At 44.4% G+C, this 13,544-nt stretch overlaps 1 protein-coding gene across 3 annotated transcripts in view; it reads right to left on the reverse strand.

Annotated features, from left to right (window-relative positions):
* FAM124B (family with sequence similarity 124 member B) overlaps window positions 1-4,949 on the reverse strand; it is a 10,737-nt gene extending 5,788 nt beyond the window's left edge. The window contains exons 1-2 of one of the 3 annotated variants that reach the window (XM_085298582.1): window positions 4,568-4,949; window positions 112-854 (exon numbers count right to left, since the gene is read on the reverse strand). In XM_085298582.1, coding sequence (XP_085154708.1) covers window positions 112-843 — 732 coding nt within the window. In that variant the 5' untranslated portion in view covers window positions 844-854; window positions 4,568-4,949. Of the gene's footprint in view, window positions 1-111; window positions 855-984; window positions 1,101-1,255; window positions 1,356-4,567 lie in introns of those variants that run through there. The other 2 variants (XM_085298581.1, XM_085298580.1) reach the window with 2 other exon arrangements.
* Between the last annotated feature and the right edge of the window lie 8,595 nt (window positions 4,950-13,544).

Below are 13,544 nucleotides of genomic sequence, written 5' to 3' on the forward strand. Positions count from 1 at the left end.
AAAAAAAAAAAAAAAAAAAAAGGTAAAAATGTTAATTTCCATTCTGAACTACTCTGGGGCTCTGTTGGGGAAAAAAAAAATCACCTCTCAAAAAGCATGACACACACATACCTGAAGCAGAATTTTGTTTCCTTCATAATCTTGTGTCTGCCATCTGGTGCTACTGATAGGAATACAAGGATTAGGCAGGAGAGGCACCAGCTGCCCGATTTCTCGCACCTTGAACTGCAAGACTGACGATTCCTTTGGCTCAACAGACACTCCAATGGGCAGCTGCTTCAAACAGAGCTGAACAGCGATGTTTTTAGTTGTGTACAGCACAAAAACACAGAAGTTACTTTTCTGCATAGTGGCTTCTTTCTGTAGGATCATCTCATACAGTCTCACTGCGTCATCGTAGTTATCAAAACTACAGTAGAGGGTCACACGCAAAACCTCAGAGCCACAGTGCACCTGCCTGATGCCCCACACAGGCATCTGGTCATCCAGGCCATAAAAGTCCTGACTAGCCGGTGCATAGGGATGGCTTTGCCCACTAGCAATTTGTGCACACTGGTAGCGCCATGGTGGATGCTGGAAGAAATCATGGACTTGAAAAATCCGTTCTGCTCCCAAGTCCTCATGTAGAAAAAGGAGGACAGATATTCCAGGAAATCCACAGCTTCTCTTACGATAACACTCATAGTATTTCAATGGAGTAACGCGCTCAGACACAAGGAAAAGTCGAATGCCTGGGCAAATCCTTTCCAAGAGCCGATCCAGAGTTTGCTGCAGGAGTGACGAATGTCCTGATTTGGCCAGAAGATGAACAGTCATCAGCAAAGGGTCTGCTCTGTCATCCATTGCAAAGTTACCTTGCAAAAAACAAATACATGAATAAATAAAGACAAACTGGTGCTTTCCATCTCCTGTAGCTATTGTTTGGTTACTGTTATCTCAGTAACCTTAGCAATGTACTCTAAGACTCACAAACAGAAATACCACCTTTAACAAGCTTTTCGATAATCCCACAAAGCAAGCATGCAGGCATATTTCACTAAGTGAGATAGGTGAAGAGTGAAAGGCCTCGTGGCTTGACCAAGGTCACGCAGATCATGGTGGAGCTCAGGTGAAGACTCATTTTCGACTCCAAGATTCGAGCTCTAGTCACTGATGACACATACCTGACGCGTCCAAAAATACATGCTCCACTGGTTGTGCCCTTCACAGAACAGGGCAGCAGAGATAAAGAATACTAAAATACGAAAGTAGTTACCCTCCCAGGCGAGACACTTGTGCAGACACACTCGCCGGTCAGCGGTGGAATCGCAAGCTGCGGCGCTGCGCAGGACGCCGGCGGCGCGCAGCTCGCCGCGGCTGCTGCCCCGGGGGAGCGCGGCCGCCGCGTCCCGGCGCCCGGCGCCTCCCCCGAGCCGGCAGGCGCTGCTCCGCCGGCTCCGCAAGCCTGCGAGCCTTACAAGTCACGCCCTTCTGGGGCGCACAGATAAGCCACTCTTTAAAAACAAGGAAGGAAAGCAGACCAACAAAAGGAAGGAAAACAATGTGAACACAGCAGACAGCAACAAGGGCAGATACGAATCAGTGTCGGGGAAGGAAGGCGCGTCGGGGAGACGCCTCGGCTCCTGGTCCCGGCACCGCTCCGCTCCGCGGGCAGCCCGTCCCGCCTGCTACACGCGGCCCCAACAGCCCGCTGGCATCTTCCCTCCTTCCAGTGCCCCCATTTTCCTTTTCTTCCTGCCTTTTTTTGTTTGTTTGAAAAGTTGTTACATACCTATGTGATTGGCACTCAAAAAAAAACCCTGGAGGTTTGCTTCTTTGCTCCCTCTGTTTCCATACTGGCATTTTTTTTTTTTTTGCTTCTTGTGTACCACAAATAGTGCAAATACACCTCTTCCCAGCCCTCTTCCAATGCCTACACTTTTGTTGTTGATGTTGGCAATCCAGAAAAATGTATACAAGTCAGGTCAACCTCCACTTTCTAAACAGAACTACTCTGACTGCAGCCAATATTTAAATGAAAACTGCGGCTCCTGAGGATGCATCCAGCTCCATCTAATTAGGAGCAATGCATAACTTTCTCTCCCCTGACATACCAATTTCCCTCTCAACCAACTAAGCACAAAAAGCAGCAGTACTCTGTGCAGAACCCCCATGATTAATAAAAGTTGGTTATTCAAAACTCTGAACTAGAGTCAAAATTTTTAATACCATTCCAGCTTTATATTCAGTTGAAGAAAATCTTCTAAGGTCTGAGGGTACAAGAAGCTGTGCCTTTGTCCTTTTTTTAAAAAAAAAAAAAAAAAAAGAAAAAAGAAAAAAAGATCATTCTTCCTGAAAGAAATACACAGTCACGTTTAAAAAGCAGACTATAACAAAAAGACTGACTAGCAAATGAAGGAAAAAGAAATTGCATGGATAGAGATAAAGCTACCACAACGCCTCAGACCAAGTAATAGCAACTGTTCGGACAGATTAAAAAAAGAATCCGATCTTTTGACAATTGCAGGAAAAGAGGATAGTGCAAGTGTTCAAAACATTAAAACACTATAAATGAACTCTAAAGCACACAATTTTACTAAAACATAGAAAAGGAAATGATTCACCAGCTCTTTGCTACAAGGACGGGTACAAAGTGGCGAGGGGTCATCTGCCTTCCTGCACACAATAAAAAACAGGAATTCTGCCTGAACAGGAACACGCTGCAACCCAGAAAGCTCCTCAGGAGGCGGCCGGCAGCAGGTAAGAGGAGCGCGGTTTCAGTGCGAGCGAAACCTCTCCTGCTAAGAGACGGCGCTGCCGGGCGCGGCGGCGAGCCAGCGCAGCCATGGCAGCGGCATGCCCGAGCCCGAGCGCGAGCCGCCCCGCCGCCGTGCTGCCTTGCGGGCAGGTCGCACTGCCGCGCCGCAGAAAGCGCCAGCGTAGACAAGCAGGGAAAAACAAGCACGGTGGGGAGAAACCCATCCTAACTCTGCACACGCGGTGGGCAATATGCACGTGATGAGCACGCTCTGGGGCTTGCTGGACAGCTCTGAAAACGCCAGTTTTGTGCCTGGGAGCTGCCAAAAAGGAAGGAATTATCAGGAAAGGAATAGTGAACAAAACAGAGCATATATGTATACGCAACATAAATTCACAGTGCACCGATAGCTTGAATACAATGCACAGTTCCAGTTCCCTTGCATTAAAATGGATGTGGCGATTTAGGAAAAAAAAAAACACGCAAAAGGAAGAATATAAGAACAGTCAAAGGAAAGAAACGGCTTCTGCCTGAGGAACAAGCCGATAAGGACCTTCAGCCTGGAGAAGAGAACTGTGGCAGGATACGGCGAGCCCTGCGGCGGTGGGAACAGCGTCAGGACGGTGAGGAGGGACACACAGGCACGTCCTATCCCAGGACGAGCACCAGGGGGTGGCAACTGCAACTACCAAATACCAGTTTCTGAACTGGTGAGGAAACACTTATCTGCCCGATCTGCTTGCCACAGAATGAGACTCAAAGTGATTGGCCACTCACGGAAGCAAAATTTATCAAATGGCTACAGGCTGGAAAACTAGTTTGAGGAAGCACTGAAATCCCTCAGTCCTGTTCTGATAGGATCTGCACAGGGCTTTGCTCCTAAACCCTGTCAGAAACGGGACGCGGTGCCAGGCGGAGCTCTGTACCCGCTCCGCGAAGGCAGCCGGCGGGCCACCGCGCGGGAGGACGGGGCCAAGCACGCGCTCTCCAGGCCGCCTGGGCGCTCGCTGGGCGCGCGGGCTGCCCCGGCGCTCGCTCCAGCGTACTGCCCCGCTCCCCCTCCACGGGCGTCCCCCGGGGCGCCTCTGCCCCTGCGCGCGGGGGGGACTTATTCCCTCCCTACTTCCCACCCAGCAAGCTGCTCAGCTGCAAACCCAAGCGAGGACGATGCAGCACCGGTAGCCGCGGCCGGTCTCCTCCCCTCCCAGACAGCATATACCCGGGGGAGCGAAGGAGCACGTTGGCTAGTTCGCTGGCAGACTGTTCACTCGCACAGGTGTGAAGAGGGAGCGCTGGCTTGCCCTGCTTTCCCTGGAGACTCGCATCAGTCACAGCGAGTGCAGCTCTTGGCCCCCTCCCTGTTCCTACCCCCGCTCAAATCGCAGCACCAGCCTGGCTGCTCAGAGGTCCCTTGGGTGCGGAAGCATCTTAGGGAGAAGCACTGGTAACACGAACTCTTGCAAGGCAGCTGTACAGAACAAGGACTAGTGAGCTGGGATGAGCACGGGAGTTAGGAAACGATGCAGACCAAGTCTCTCTCCAACTCCCAGTATAGCCAATGGGAACCAGACTGGTTTCCAGATGGACTGCTGAAGGTTACCTGTTCCCAGAGGGGCTGCTGAAGGTTACTGATTTCACTCCTCTCTGCAGAGCTGCGATCTGAAGCAGCTGCCATCCACTTCAAGCGTCACAGGTTTTACAACTGCGAAGAACCTAAACCTACACAGAAGGGACGGAGCACTGAGCCCTACAGCCGCGCCACGTTCATCAGCAGGCAGTACCCTTGCTGCGGATGGGGTACGCCTGGGCAGGAGGGGGAAGCAGTGTTACCTGTGAGCTCATCCTGGACAGAGGTATTCGGAAAGTGACTTCTAGGTCTGGTTCCCACATCTGGTAGCTCCCCAGTAGCTCAGGTTAGGTGCAGTCATGAGAAACACAAAAATGAACTGAGCACCCTTTGGAGGGCAGCCCCAGCGTCCGAGCTATGCTGCATTCGGGAGAGAAGCACACTGTTCCTCTTCTGCTGTGCTCTGCCACCTAGATGTCCACCAGGAAGGGCCTGAACACAGGCCCTCCAACCCCAGACAAGGGTTTTCTCAAACCCTTACTTTGCCTCCAGTGTATTTTCCCCCTAAATCCTGGGCTAAAGTCAGGGTGTCACTACTACCATTTCAGTCTTGCGCATCTAGCCCTCAGCATCCCTAGCTTTTCTTATAAGCACACAGTGAGAAGTTCTTAGGGTTAAAAGGGATCACTGTCATCAAAATAACGTGCTATTTTTTCCCCCCTTTGGATTGGGTTAGAAATGAAAGTGTTAGTTTCACTCTGATCCCTGAATGTAATTAGTTCTTGCCTTTCTCTCTCCTCCCCCTTCCTCCAGTTTTCCAGTCTGGCTGCCAAACGGAAAAGCACATTATTCACAGTGACCTACTGAATATGCCAAGAAAGATTTCTTTAAGAGATTAGAAAAATAGCAGTTCAATCTTATGTGAAAAATCAGTCTGCTGGAGGAGAAAGGGGAGGTTGTTGACACAGTACGCACACAAAATATATCGGAGCAGCATTTGCACACGATAGTGACTGTCTGACAACCTGGCGTAATGCACAGCACACAACTGGGGTGGTGTAGCTTTGTACAAGAGCAGATGAAATACCAGAATTTACATCTACCGCCAATGCACACTAGTTAGCCCCGAATAAAAAAAACTCTAAATGTAAACAATTAATAAATATTTTATTGCACAAGGCCTCAGAGTGCTATCTGCTACATATTTCAAAATGTTAAGGTTGAAAGACACAACAAAGTAACTAATGGTTCATTTGCATAATGAATTCTCAAGATGTGCTCAAGTCCTCTGAAGTGTTTAGAGCCCTTCACTCTGACATCAACAAGATTGATGATGCTCAACATACCACTGGATTTAATCATAAGTTCGCAGCAACTTCTGTAATCCTTATAACGATTCAGGCTTTATATACTAGCACATAAGTAACTTCAGAGAGAGTGTGAATTACGTAAGCATCTTTGGGCTAGACCTCATTAAATCCATGCAGTTTGTGGGATTGCTAGCTTTTAAAAGAAATCTAACAATTTATTTTACACCTTTTACACAAATTTCAGGTTCTTACTGTAAGAAAGATTTCAAATTCACCTGCTAAATAACAATTATGTACAGCATATACAGCACAGAGATAAAAATCAGAATTAAGGTTTTACTTGAAAACAGTGATTTTTTTTTTTCAGAGAGTTCTCTGTTAGTCCAAATCTCATGACTCTGATTCATCACCACTTCCGAGGAAAATGATCAAAGAAGGAAAAAATGATCTAATGTACTGCATTTAATAAAGTAGATTTCTCTTCCAAATTGTATTCATTTCTTCTTTTTAACCAGCTAACAAAGAGGAGGAATCCAGCAAGGGTCTGTCAGCCAAGAGGTACAGGAAATAGACAGCAACCACACCTGAGGAATCCCCAGAAGAAATACAGCCATAAAGAGAAGGAAAGGGACACTTCCTACAGCCTGACTACCTTACCTTGCAGAGTTAATAAGAGCGCTGATCCTCAGGCTGCTGCCTCTGAGTCACAACTACAACCTCTCAGCAGGACTGGAATCCGAGAGTGACTATGGCAAAGCTGGCTTCAGCTCCTCCCATAGACGGGACACAGGGACGTGAGGCTCGTAGGAAACACTATTCCAGGAGATACACAGACAAGATAGAGTTTCAGGACTCACAGGAGATAAAATGCAAACTAAAATGACAGTGTTTCCTCCTGACATTAGCAGCAGCAGTCAGAGGAACAAGCATCCTCTTGGCAGTATTGTGCACAGCCAAACAGGGACAACCAGGATCAAAACAGATTTCACCTGGCAGCTTAATAATTATGCTTAATAAATTAATAAATAAAAATTATCCTTATAAACAGCACGGACTTCGGCGCAAGTATACTATGGAGCACCACTGAAACTGGTGATACAGAGACAACTGAGGTCCCCAGCAACAGGTTAAATCATGAGCCTGCTGAAATGGATGTTTGAACTTCCAGACTTCAAGGCAAGCAAACTCTTACCTTTGGTTGCTGAATGTCCCATCAGGAAAAGGGAAGGGACAGCCTGGGATGAGGACTGAGTACATACTGACTTGAACAGGATCTTGGAAACCTCATTAAATCGCAATGATACAAAGAAGGCTGCTCTCAGAACTGCTGACCCCAAACAAGTTCCTATTCTGCTTAGACAAAGGAAGGGCAATCAAGAAAGAGCGGATGTCGCTGCAGTCCGTAACAGTATGGTCAAAGCCAACCTACTGACCTTACAGGAGCATGTAAGCTTGCTGCAATGCCATTCTCCTCCAAGCCTCCCTCCCATACTTTATGAAGCATACAAGCAGCAGCAGCAAAACAAGGAGTGGAGAAACAATTAATGTTTGTGTAGCTAAAGACTGGATCAGCCTTCCCACTCCTGATGCCCCAAGACAGATGAGACATATGTAGTTATATAGATGCCTTGGACATAAGCTGGCCTCTCTCCAATTACATAGCTGATGGCAACCATAAGCACGTGCAAAGGAAATCTTCAAGAAAGCATTGAGAGCAGAAGGCTGTCTCTAGTCATTCAAATGAACCACTTTCTTGAACTGCGCCTTCCAAGCAGTTTCAACACAGGAAAATGTAGAACGCCTTCCAAATAAATGGATGTAACCAAAGACGTACAAGTTTCTTTGCACAAACTCCTACACAGTTCAGGCCTCAGTGCCAGCAGTCAGGTTTCCATATTGATGGTTAATGGCTTTGTGCCATGGCTTTTAGCACTCTGCTCTCAACAATGAGCATTCACACACTGCATGCCTCCAGAAGTTGTGAAATATGTTTTGCCCATTATAGCTTCCCATTAGTAACAAATATCTCAGAAAAAGCAGCAAGTGCTTGCCTGACTACCGACCTCACATTGCAGCCATGAGCCACTCCATTGGCCAAACCACTCCATACACACAAACCAAGACATAAAAATAAGAATCCAATATGAGGTTTTATCAGTAATTAGCATTAGGAAATTACGTCAGGTCAACACCAGGCAGAGCCAAAACCTAACACTGACCCAAGACAGTATCTGTGGGAGCCGTCTGCCTACACCTTGGTTGGGGCTCCCATCTGCCTACTGAGCAGGGTGCGAGTCTGGCAGCTTCTATTAAATGTGCAAGTGGGAGATGAGCTCCTGACAAAAAATCTTATCTCCAGCTGTGTAACTGCATGACCACACACAAATGTTTGCATTAGGATGAAAAGCTACTGACAGTCGTGGTAAGTCATATAAATATGAGTCTGAACAGACTCACCTGCTTGCAGAACTGTATTGTATTAGCATCTATATTGTCACCAGGAATACATGCATCGATCTTCACAAGCGCTTTTCACCTCCATTCCCACCAAGCCACTGTGGAGCAAGGGAGGAACATCACTTATGGGAGTCAGCTTGCTTAAGTTTGAATCTAAGTGCCTAGCTTTACAAATTCATTTTTAAAAGATTTAAACTAGAAAACTTTATATGACTTACAGTTCAATTCAAAACCTTCTGGAACAATAAAACAGGCACATCTAAATTAAATGTAGACTTGCAGGATCTAGTGAACTGTTTAATCAGCTTATACTTAGTATTCATGAAGACAACTCTCAGAAAAATACCAGAAGGCCAGTTGCAGGTGTTGAGAGAAACAGCACCCTACTTCTTGTTAATAACAGCAAGTCACCAGGGGACAGTGAGCTCACAAACGAATCCAGGCCTCAGCCAAAGGAACAAATCACATCTTCATGGCGTGAAGGCTTCTAATTACTACTTTTCCTGAGGACAATGCTCCTGAGATACAGAATAAAACACTCAAAATTCTAAATTAAAAACCCCCAGTGTTGGCCTAGATCCCACATTGTGTGTGAACTGCAGATATGCATAATTAACTAACCCAGTAACAAATGCTGCAACAGACAAGTTGCAGGAGATTATTAGCCTCATCTTTAATAGAATTTTATGAGAAGCAATATCCAAGCATCAAACAACTGTGAATATTAGTAGAAAGTGGACTGCAAGGTCTGAGAAACACAGATGTTACTGAGATTTTGTACACCCTAGGAAACTTTGGGAAGAAAAAATAGCATATAAAAATCAAAGACCATATTAAAGCAATGGTAGGTTCTAACACTGGCTTTGAGCATACTAGGGCTTTCCTTCTCATTATCATCTTTTCATTGTAAGGAAGGAGTAATGAAGGATATTCATAAACAACGAGCGAAAGTTATACCTACTGGCAGACTCTCCCAATTTCTGTTAGGGCAAACACAACCACATGTGTATGTAGACTACAATCTCTGCAGGGAATTCCCTCAAGTCTTGTCCACAGCTAATAAAGCCTAGCAGTTCTGGTACTAGAGAAGGTGAAACAGGCCCGTCTCTCCTAGCCACAGTTAAGTTTTCATGCTTTAGGATAAAAGCTGCTGAGAGAAGGCAGACTATTTTTCAGAGTCTACAGACCCAGGCAGATATTACTGTGTTAGTTACACTCCAATCGCATTTGCAAGATTTTCTTTGCAGGTGAAAAAGGTGAGATTTTGACCTGCATTAGAAAACTGAAGAGCCAGAAGTACTGCCTGCAGTCTCCCTACCTGAACATGTAATGAGACAGAATGACTACACTGCAGAACCACAATTTGCAGAGTATGTTTTCCTTTGGAAGATAACAATCCTAGGTGGGTTTCTACCTATTTTAGGACAGTCTCTGAGCTATTCTAAACTATGTCACCATCCAGAGTTAATATTTCCAATCAGAAACATCTCAAATATGAACTGGTTCCCATCATAAGCCTCCTTCCCAAATGTACTGCCAGCTGCTCCACAGCAGGAAAAGTGGAACAGTAAGTTGGTACCTAGTGGTCAGCAAGGATTCCTCTGGTCTAGGATTTCTCACCTGGGAAAAGGCTTCCACTTTTCTACCTCCAGTCACCTCTTGTGGCAGTAAGTAAACTGCCTTTTTAGGAGACGGGCTTGTGTTGTTTGGGTATCAGCTTCTCTTGTAAGTCACTTGCCATGGCAGCCATTGGATTTGTACGTGTGTTTTGGAAATACAGGCAAAGGACAGACAGCCATTGCCCTGCTTCGAGCACGCAACGATGAGTAACTAAGCACGTTATTTGTCACAGCAGAACGCAGAGGTTAGGTGCCAGCTGTATTACAGATTTATCTGTTGGAAAAGTCTCTAACTGTTCCCTCTGTCCCCTTCTCCTTGAAGCTTTAATAGCTTACTGATCCTTAAAATCTTGGCTTAATTTCAACAGTTGCAAAAACAAAGAAATTCATGGTAGCTGCAAAGGCAACGACAAGCTCTTCCAAGCCAGAACCAATCGTGTCTCTCCAAATAAAGGATAAATGCAGTATGATCACAGCTGAGGTCTCTGGGCACTAGTGTAATGAGAGTAATAAATAACTAAGATTAAAAACAAGAGGATAAAACCTACCAATACAGATAACACTAACAGCCCACCTAGAGAGAAAGCATAATTGTTTCTAGTTTACTAAGATCAATCTACACTGGACTTTCAGAGCACAATTTCTATTGCAACTACCACCTAAGGGAAACTTAAAATGCAGAAAGCACAGCAATTTGAGAACCTGGAGCATATAGTCTACCTTTAAGAATAGCGTTTTTAGTCTTGTCTTAATATTATTTGCCAACTCCTAACTGAAACCTCACCTTTCTGTTGCTTTCATTTTCTGAAACATTACTAACCGAGCAGACCGAGTATAAAACACTATTCCACTTTGCTATTTTTCTATAACCACAACACATTGACCTAACTGAACGGAGAAGTGCAGAGCAATGAAGTTTCAGATGCTATTATTTCACCCGGGTTTCAGATAAGAAATGATTAATAATAGGTCTAATTTGAATTAAGACTTCCCAAGACTAGGGTTATACTCACTTCTCTGATATCTGGCCTGCTTCTCCAAGTAAGCATAATCACCAGTTTTCTCCAAGCAGAGTAATGACTAGCAAGTCCTTCATGTGAATAACCAACTAACATACCTCCTTCCCAAGTGCCAAAGCCAAATTGTGCAGCTTCAACTTGTGCTGAATTTCTTCAGATTTGAGCAGGCATTTTTCCTGCTTGAAGATGTGACCCACAAATTGATGCAGAGCAATGGTATTGGTCAACATATTTTTATAGTATTGTTTACACTGAACTTTGGTATTGTATAGTGCCAGTAAGAAAAAAGACCCTTAGTAAATTTTTGATGTTTCCTACAAAGGTCAGTGTTAAAGAAATCAATGGGTACTTTTGCTCTCAGCACCTCGGTGTTTAGTATCTTCACAGTGCTGTCCCTGCCTTTCAGACATCACTTAACGAACCTCTAAACAGCGCTGAGCGGTCACTTCCCACTGTTGGTGCCACCACACTGCAATAGGACCTGTGAAACAACAACAGCAGATCAGTATGATTTGCACAGTGCTATGCTTGACATTAAGCTACTCCATAAACTGCAAAATAAGGGTTCACTATTGAAACTAATCACTCTGCGTAAAACCTGCACGAAATAATATAGATTTCCAAGAGCTAGGGAAATACTCCTTTCAGGAGGGCAAAAGCCATCCTGATTTCTGTGGCCAATGTTCCTGCAGCACATCAGCATTGGGATGGACACCCACAGCCCAGTCCAGACAGGGTTTGTTAGCGCCTTGCTGGTCATTTCCTTAAAAACCCACTGCAGGTTCACTAAGCACAAGATAGAAATGGGGGAAATAAGCTACCACTTTCATCAAGGATGGTACAAAACAACCAGCACAACCTACCATATTAGTATGTGATGAACTTAATTTACTAAAGCCATATTGTGCACAAGGTTTGTTCAGTGCTAACCCAACACCTGTCTCTCAAAACCCAGCTCTGAGTCTCCAACCAAGTTTGGCACTGCAGGCTTCCCTCGCGCTCTGGAGACGTGCTGTCCTTGCTGCCCCTAACAGGACGCATCCTGCAGTGACAGTGGAAAAGCATTTCATTGCAAACTTGCTGAACCGCGCTATTTAAGCCTTCCTGAGAACACACAACATACTGACACCTTTTTAACTTCAACTTCTGACAGCTCAAACATCAATACTTTGTCAACTTTTGAAGTATACAGCATACAAATTAAACTACAGCAACTTATGGTTCAAAGAGGATGAAAAGAATAGTGAAGTTGCTAAGACTGGTGGCATCCTTAGCACTTGTGCTTAGAATGAAAGCAAAGCTTTTGGGATGAACTGCAGCATGGGTGAGGAGGCATAAACAATAAAACATCTCTCCACAAATTCAGATGTTACTACTTTTCCTACTTGTAAACTTCATATTCATCTCAACGTTAAAAGTATCATCTCCCAGCCGCTCACTAACAAAGTTCAACTCCTAGATGAGAAGCAAAGAAAAGAGCAGGACTGTGACAGGTCTTTCACAAACAGATGTTTCATAAAATTGGCACATATTAATGCCAACACAGCAGCATCTTACTGCATTAAGTCATCCAGTCACATCAGTAAGGTTACACCAAAACATATGAACAAGCTGCACACAGTACAGCTAATCTGGGGAGACCTGCTACACTGAACCCACAAAATATAAAAGAATAAGTTGCAACGATGTGGATGTTCTTGCTTACCCAATAAAGTAGCAAACATCGTGAGACATTATCACAGCTGTTTTCTAGTTAGACAATTAAAGAGTCTGCCCTGTTTTCATTTAAAATAGTATCATTCTACTTTCACATTACCTTTCACTTCTGCCATGCCAGATACCACGTTAAAACATGAACAAATCCAATTTAAAGATGCCTATGCATCTTCAGATAGCCATGAAACTTAAAAGCTACTTTTTTATTTTAAAATTTTTAAAGAATTAAACTCCATGTTTGTTGCTACCACGTTTAACTGTACATTCATGCAAAGAAAACAAATAATTACACAAATACATGCAACCATGTAAATCTTCTGATGAAATTTTAACAAAATTATTTTAAGTTAAGTGCAAATTTAGAAAGAAAGAACAGAACTGAAATTAGCTAAGGAATTGCAGACTTCTAGTATAGATTGTAAAAGAAATCTCACTAATCTAGACAAACAATGTGAAGGCATAAGCATCAAACTCACCTTAAACAGACTCATAGCGATGTCTTGTTCTCCCTGACCGAAATTTTCACATTTTCATCTTGAAATTCTTGGCATCATGATCTGTTAGTTCAATGGTAAAGGACACATTTCCAAAAAGCCACTTAGCAGAAGTCCCTGCCTAAATAATTGTCTTTAAAATTCTACTGAATTTGAAATGGAAACTATGCGCTGGTATTTGTTACTGGAAATAGCCATCACCACCTGTTATCCTGTTAGCAGCACTTTGCCCACACAACTTGCAAAAACCCACAGATCACACAGTTACACAGCCGTCCACTTAACATTCAGGCCCAGTACGCCAAGTCCCATGCTTGCGAAAAGCAACCAGACTGGGTTACAACGCTTCAGCTGACGCACGGTCAAAGTACACTTACAATGCCCGGAACAAAATCCTCCTGTCACACACAGCAATGTCAAGATCTCTATGAACTTCACGAAGAAAAGGATGTCAGCCCAATCCTCCCTGAAAAGCATACTGGAAAGCATTAACATGCAAGTATCATAACATTAATGCTATTAAAAAAACGATAGGCAAAAAACCAAAACCTTCAAACTCATACACGGAAGAGTGACTTAAATTTGGCAGAAGATTTTTCTGATAATTGAAGACGCAACCCAAAAC

The sequence above is a fragment of the Rhea americana genome, unplaced genomic scaffold (assembly GCF_003343005.1).
Source record: "Rhea americana isolate MKP2758 unplaced genomic scaffold, rheAme1 scaffold_14, whole genome shotgun sequence".
Taxonomy (NCBI): domain Eukaryota; kingdom Metazoa; phylum Chordata; class Aves; order Rheiformes; family Rheidae; genus Rhea; species Rhea americana.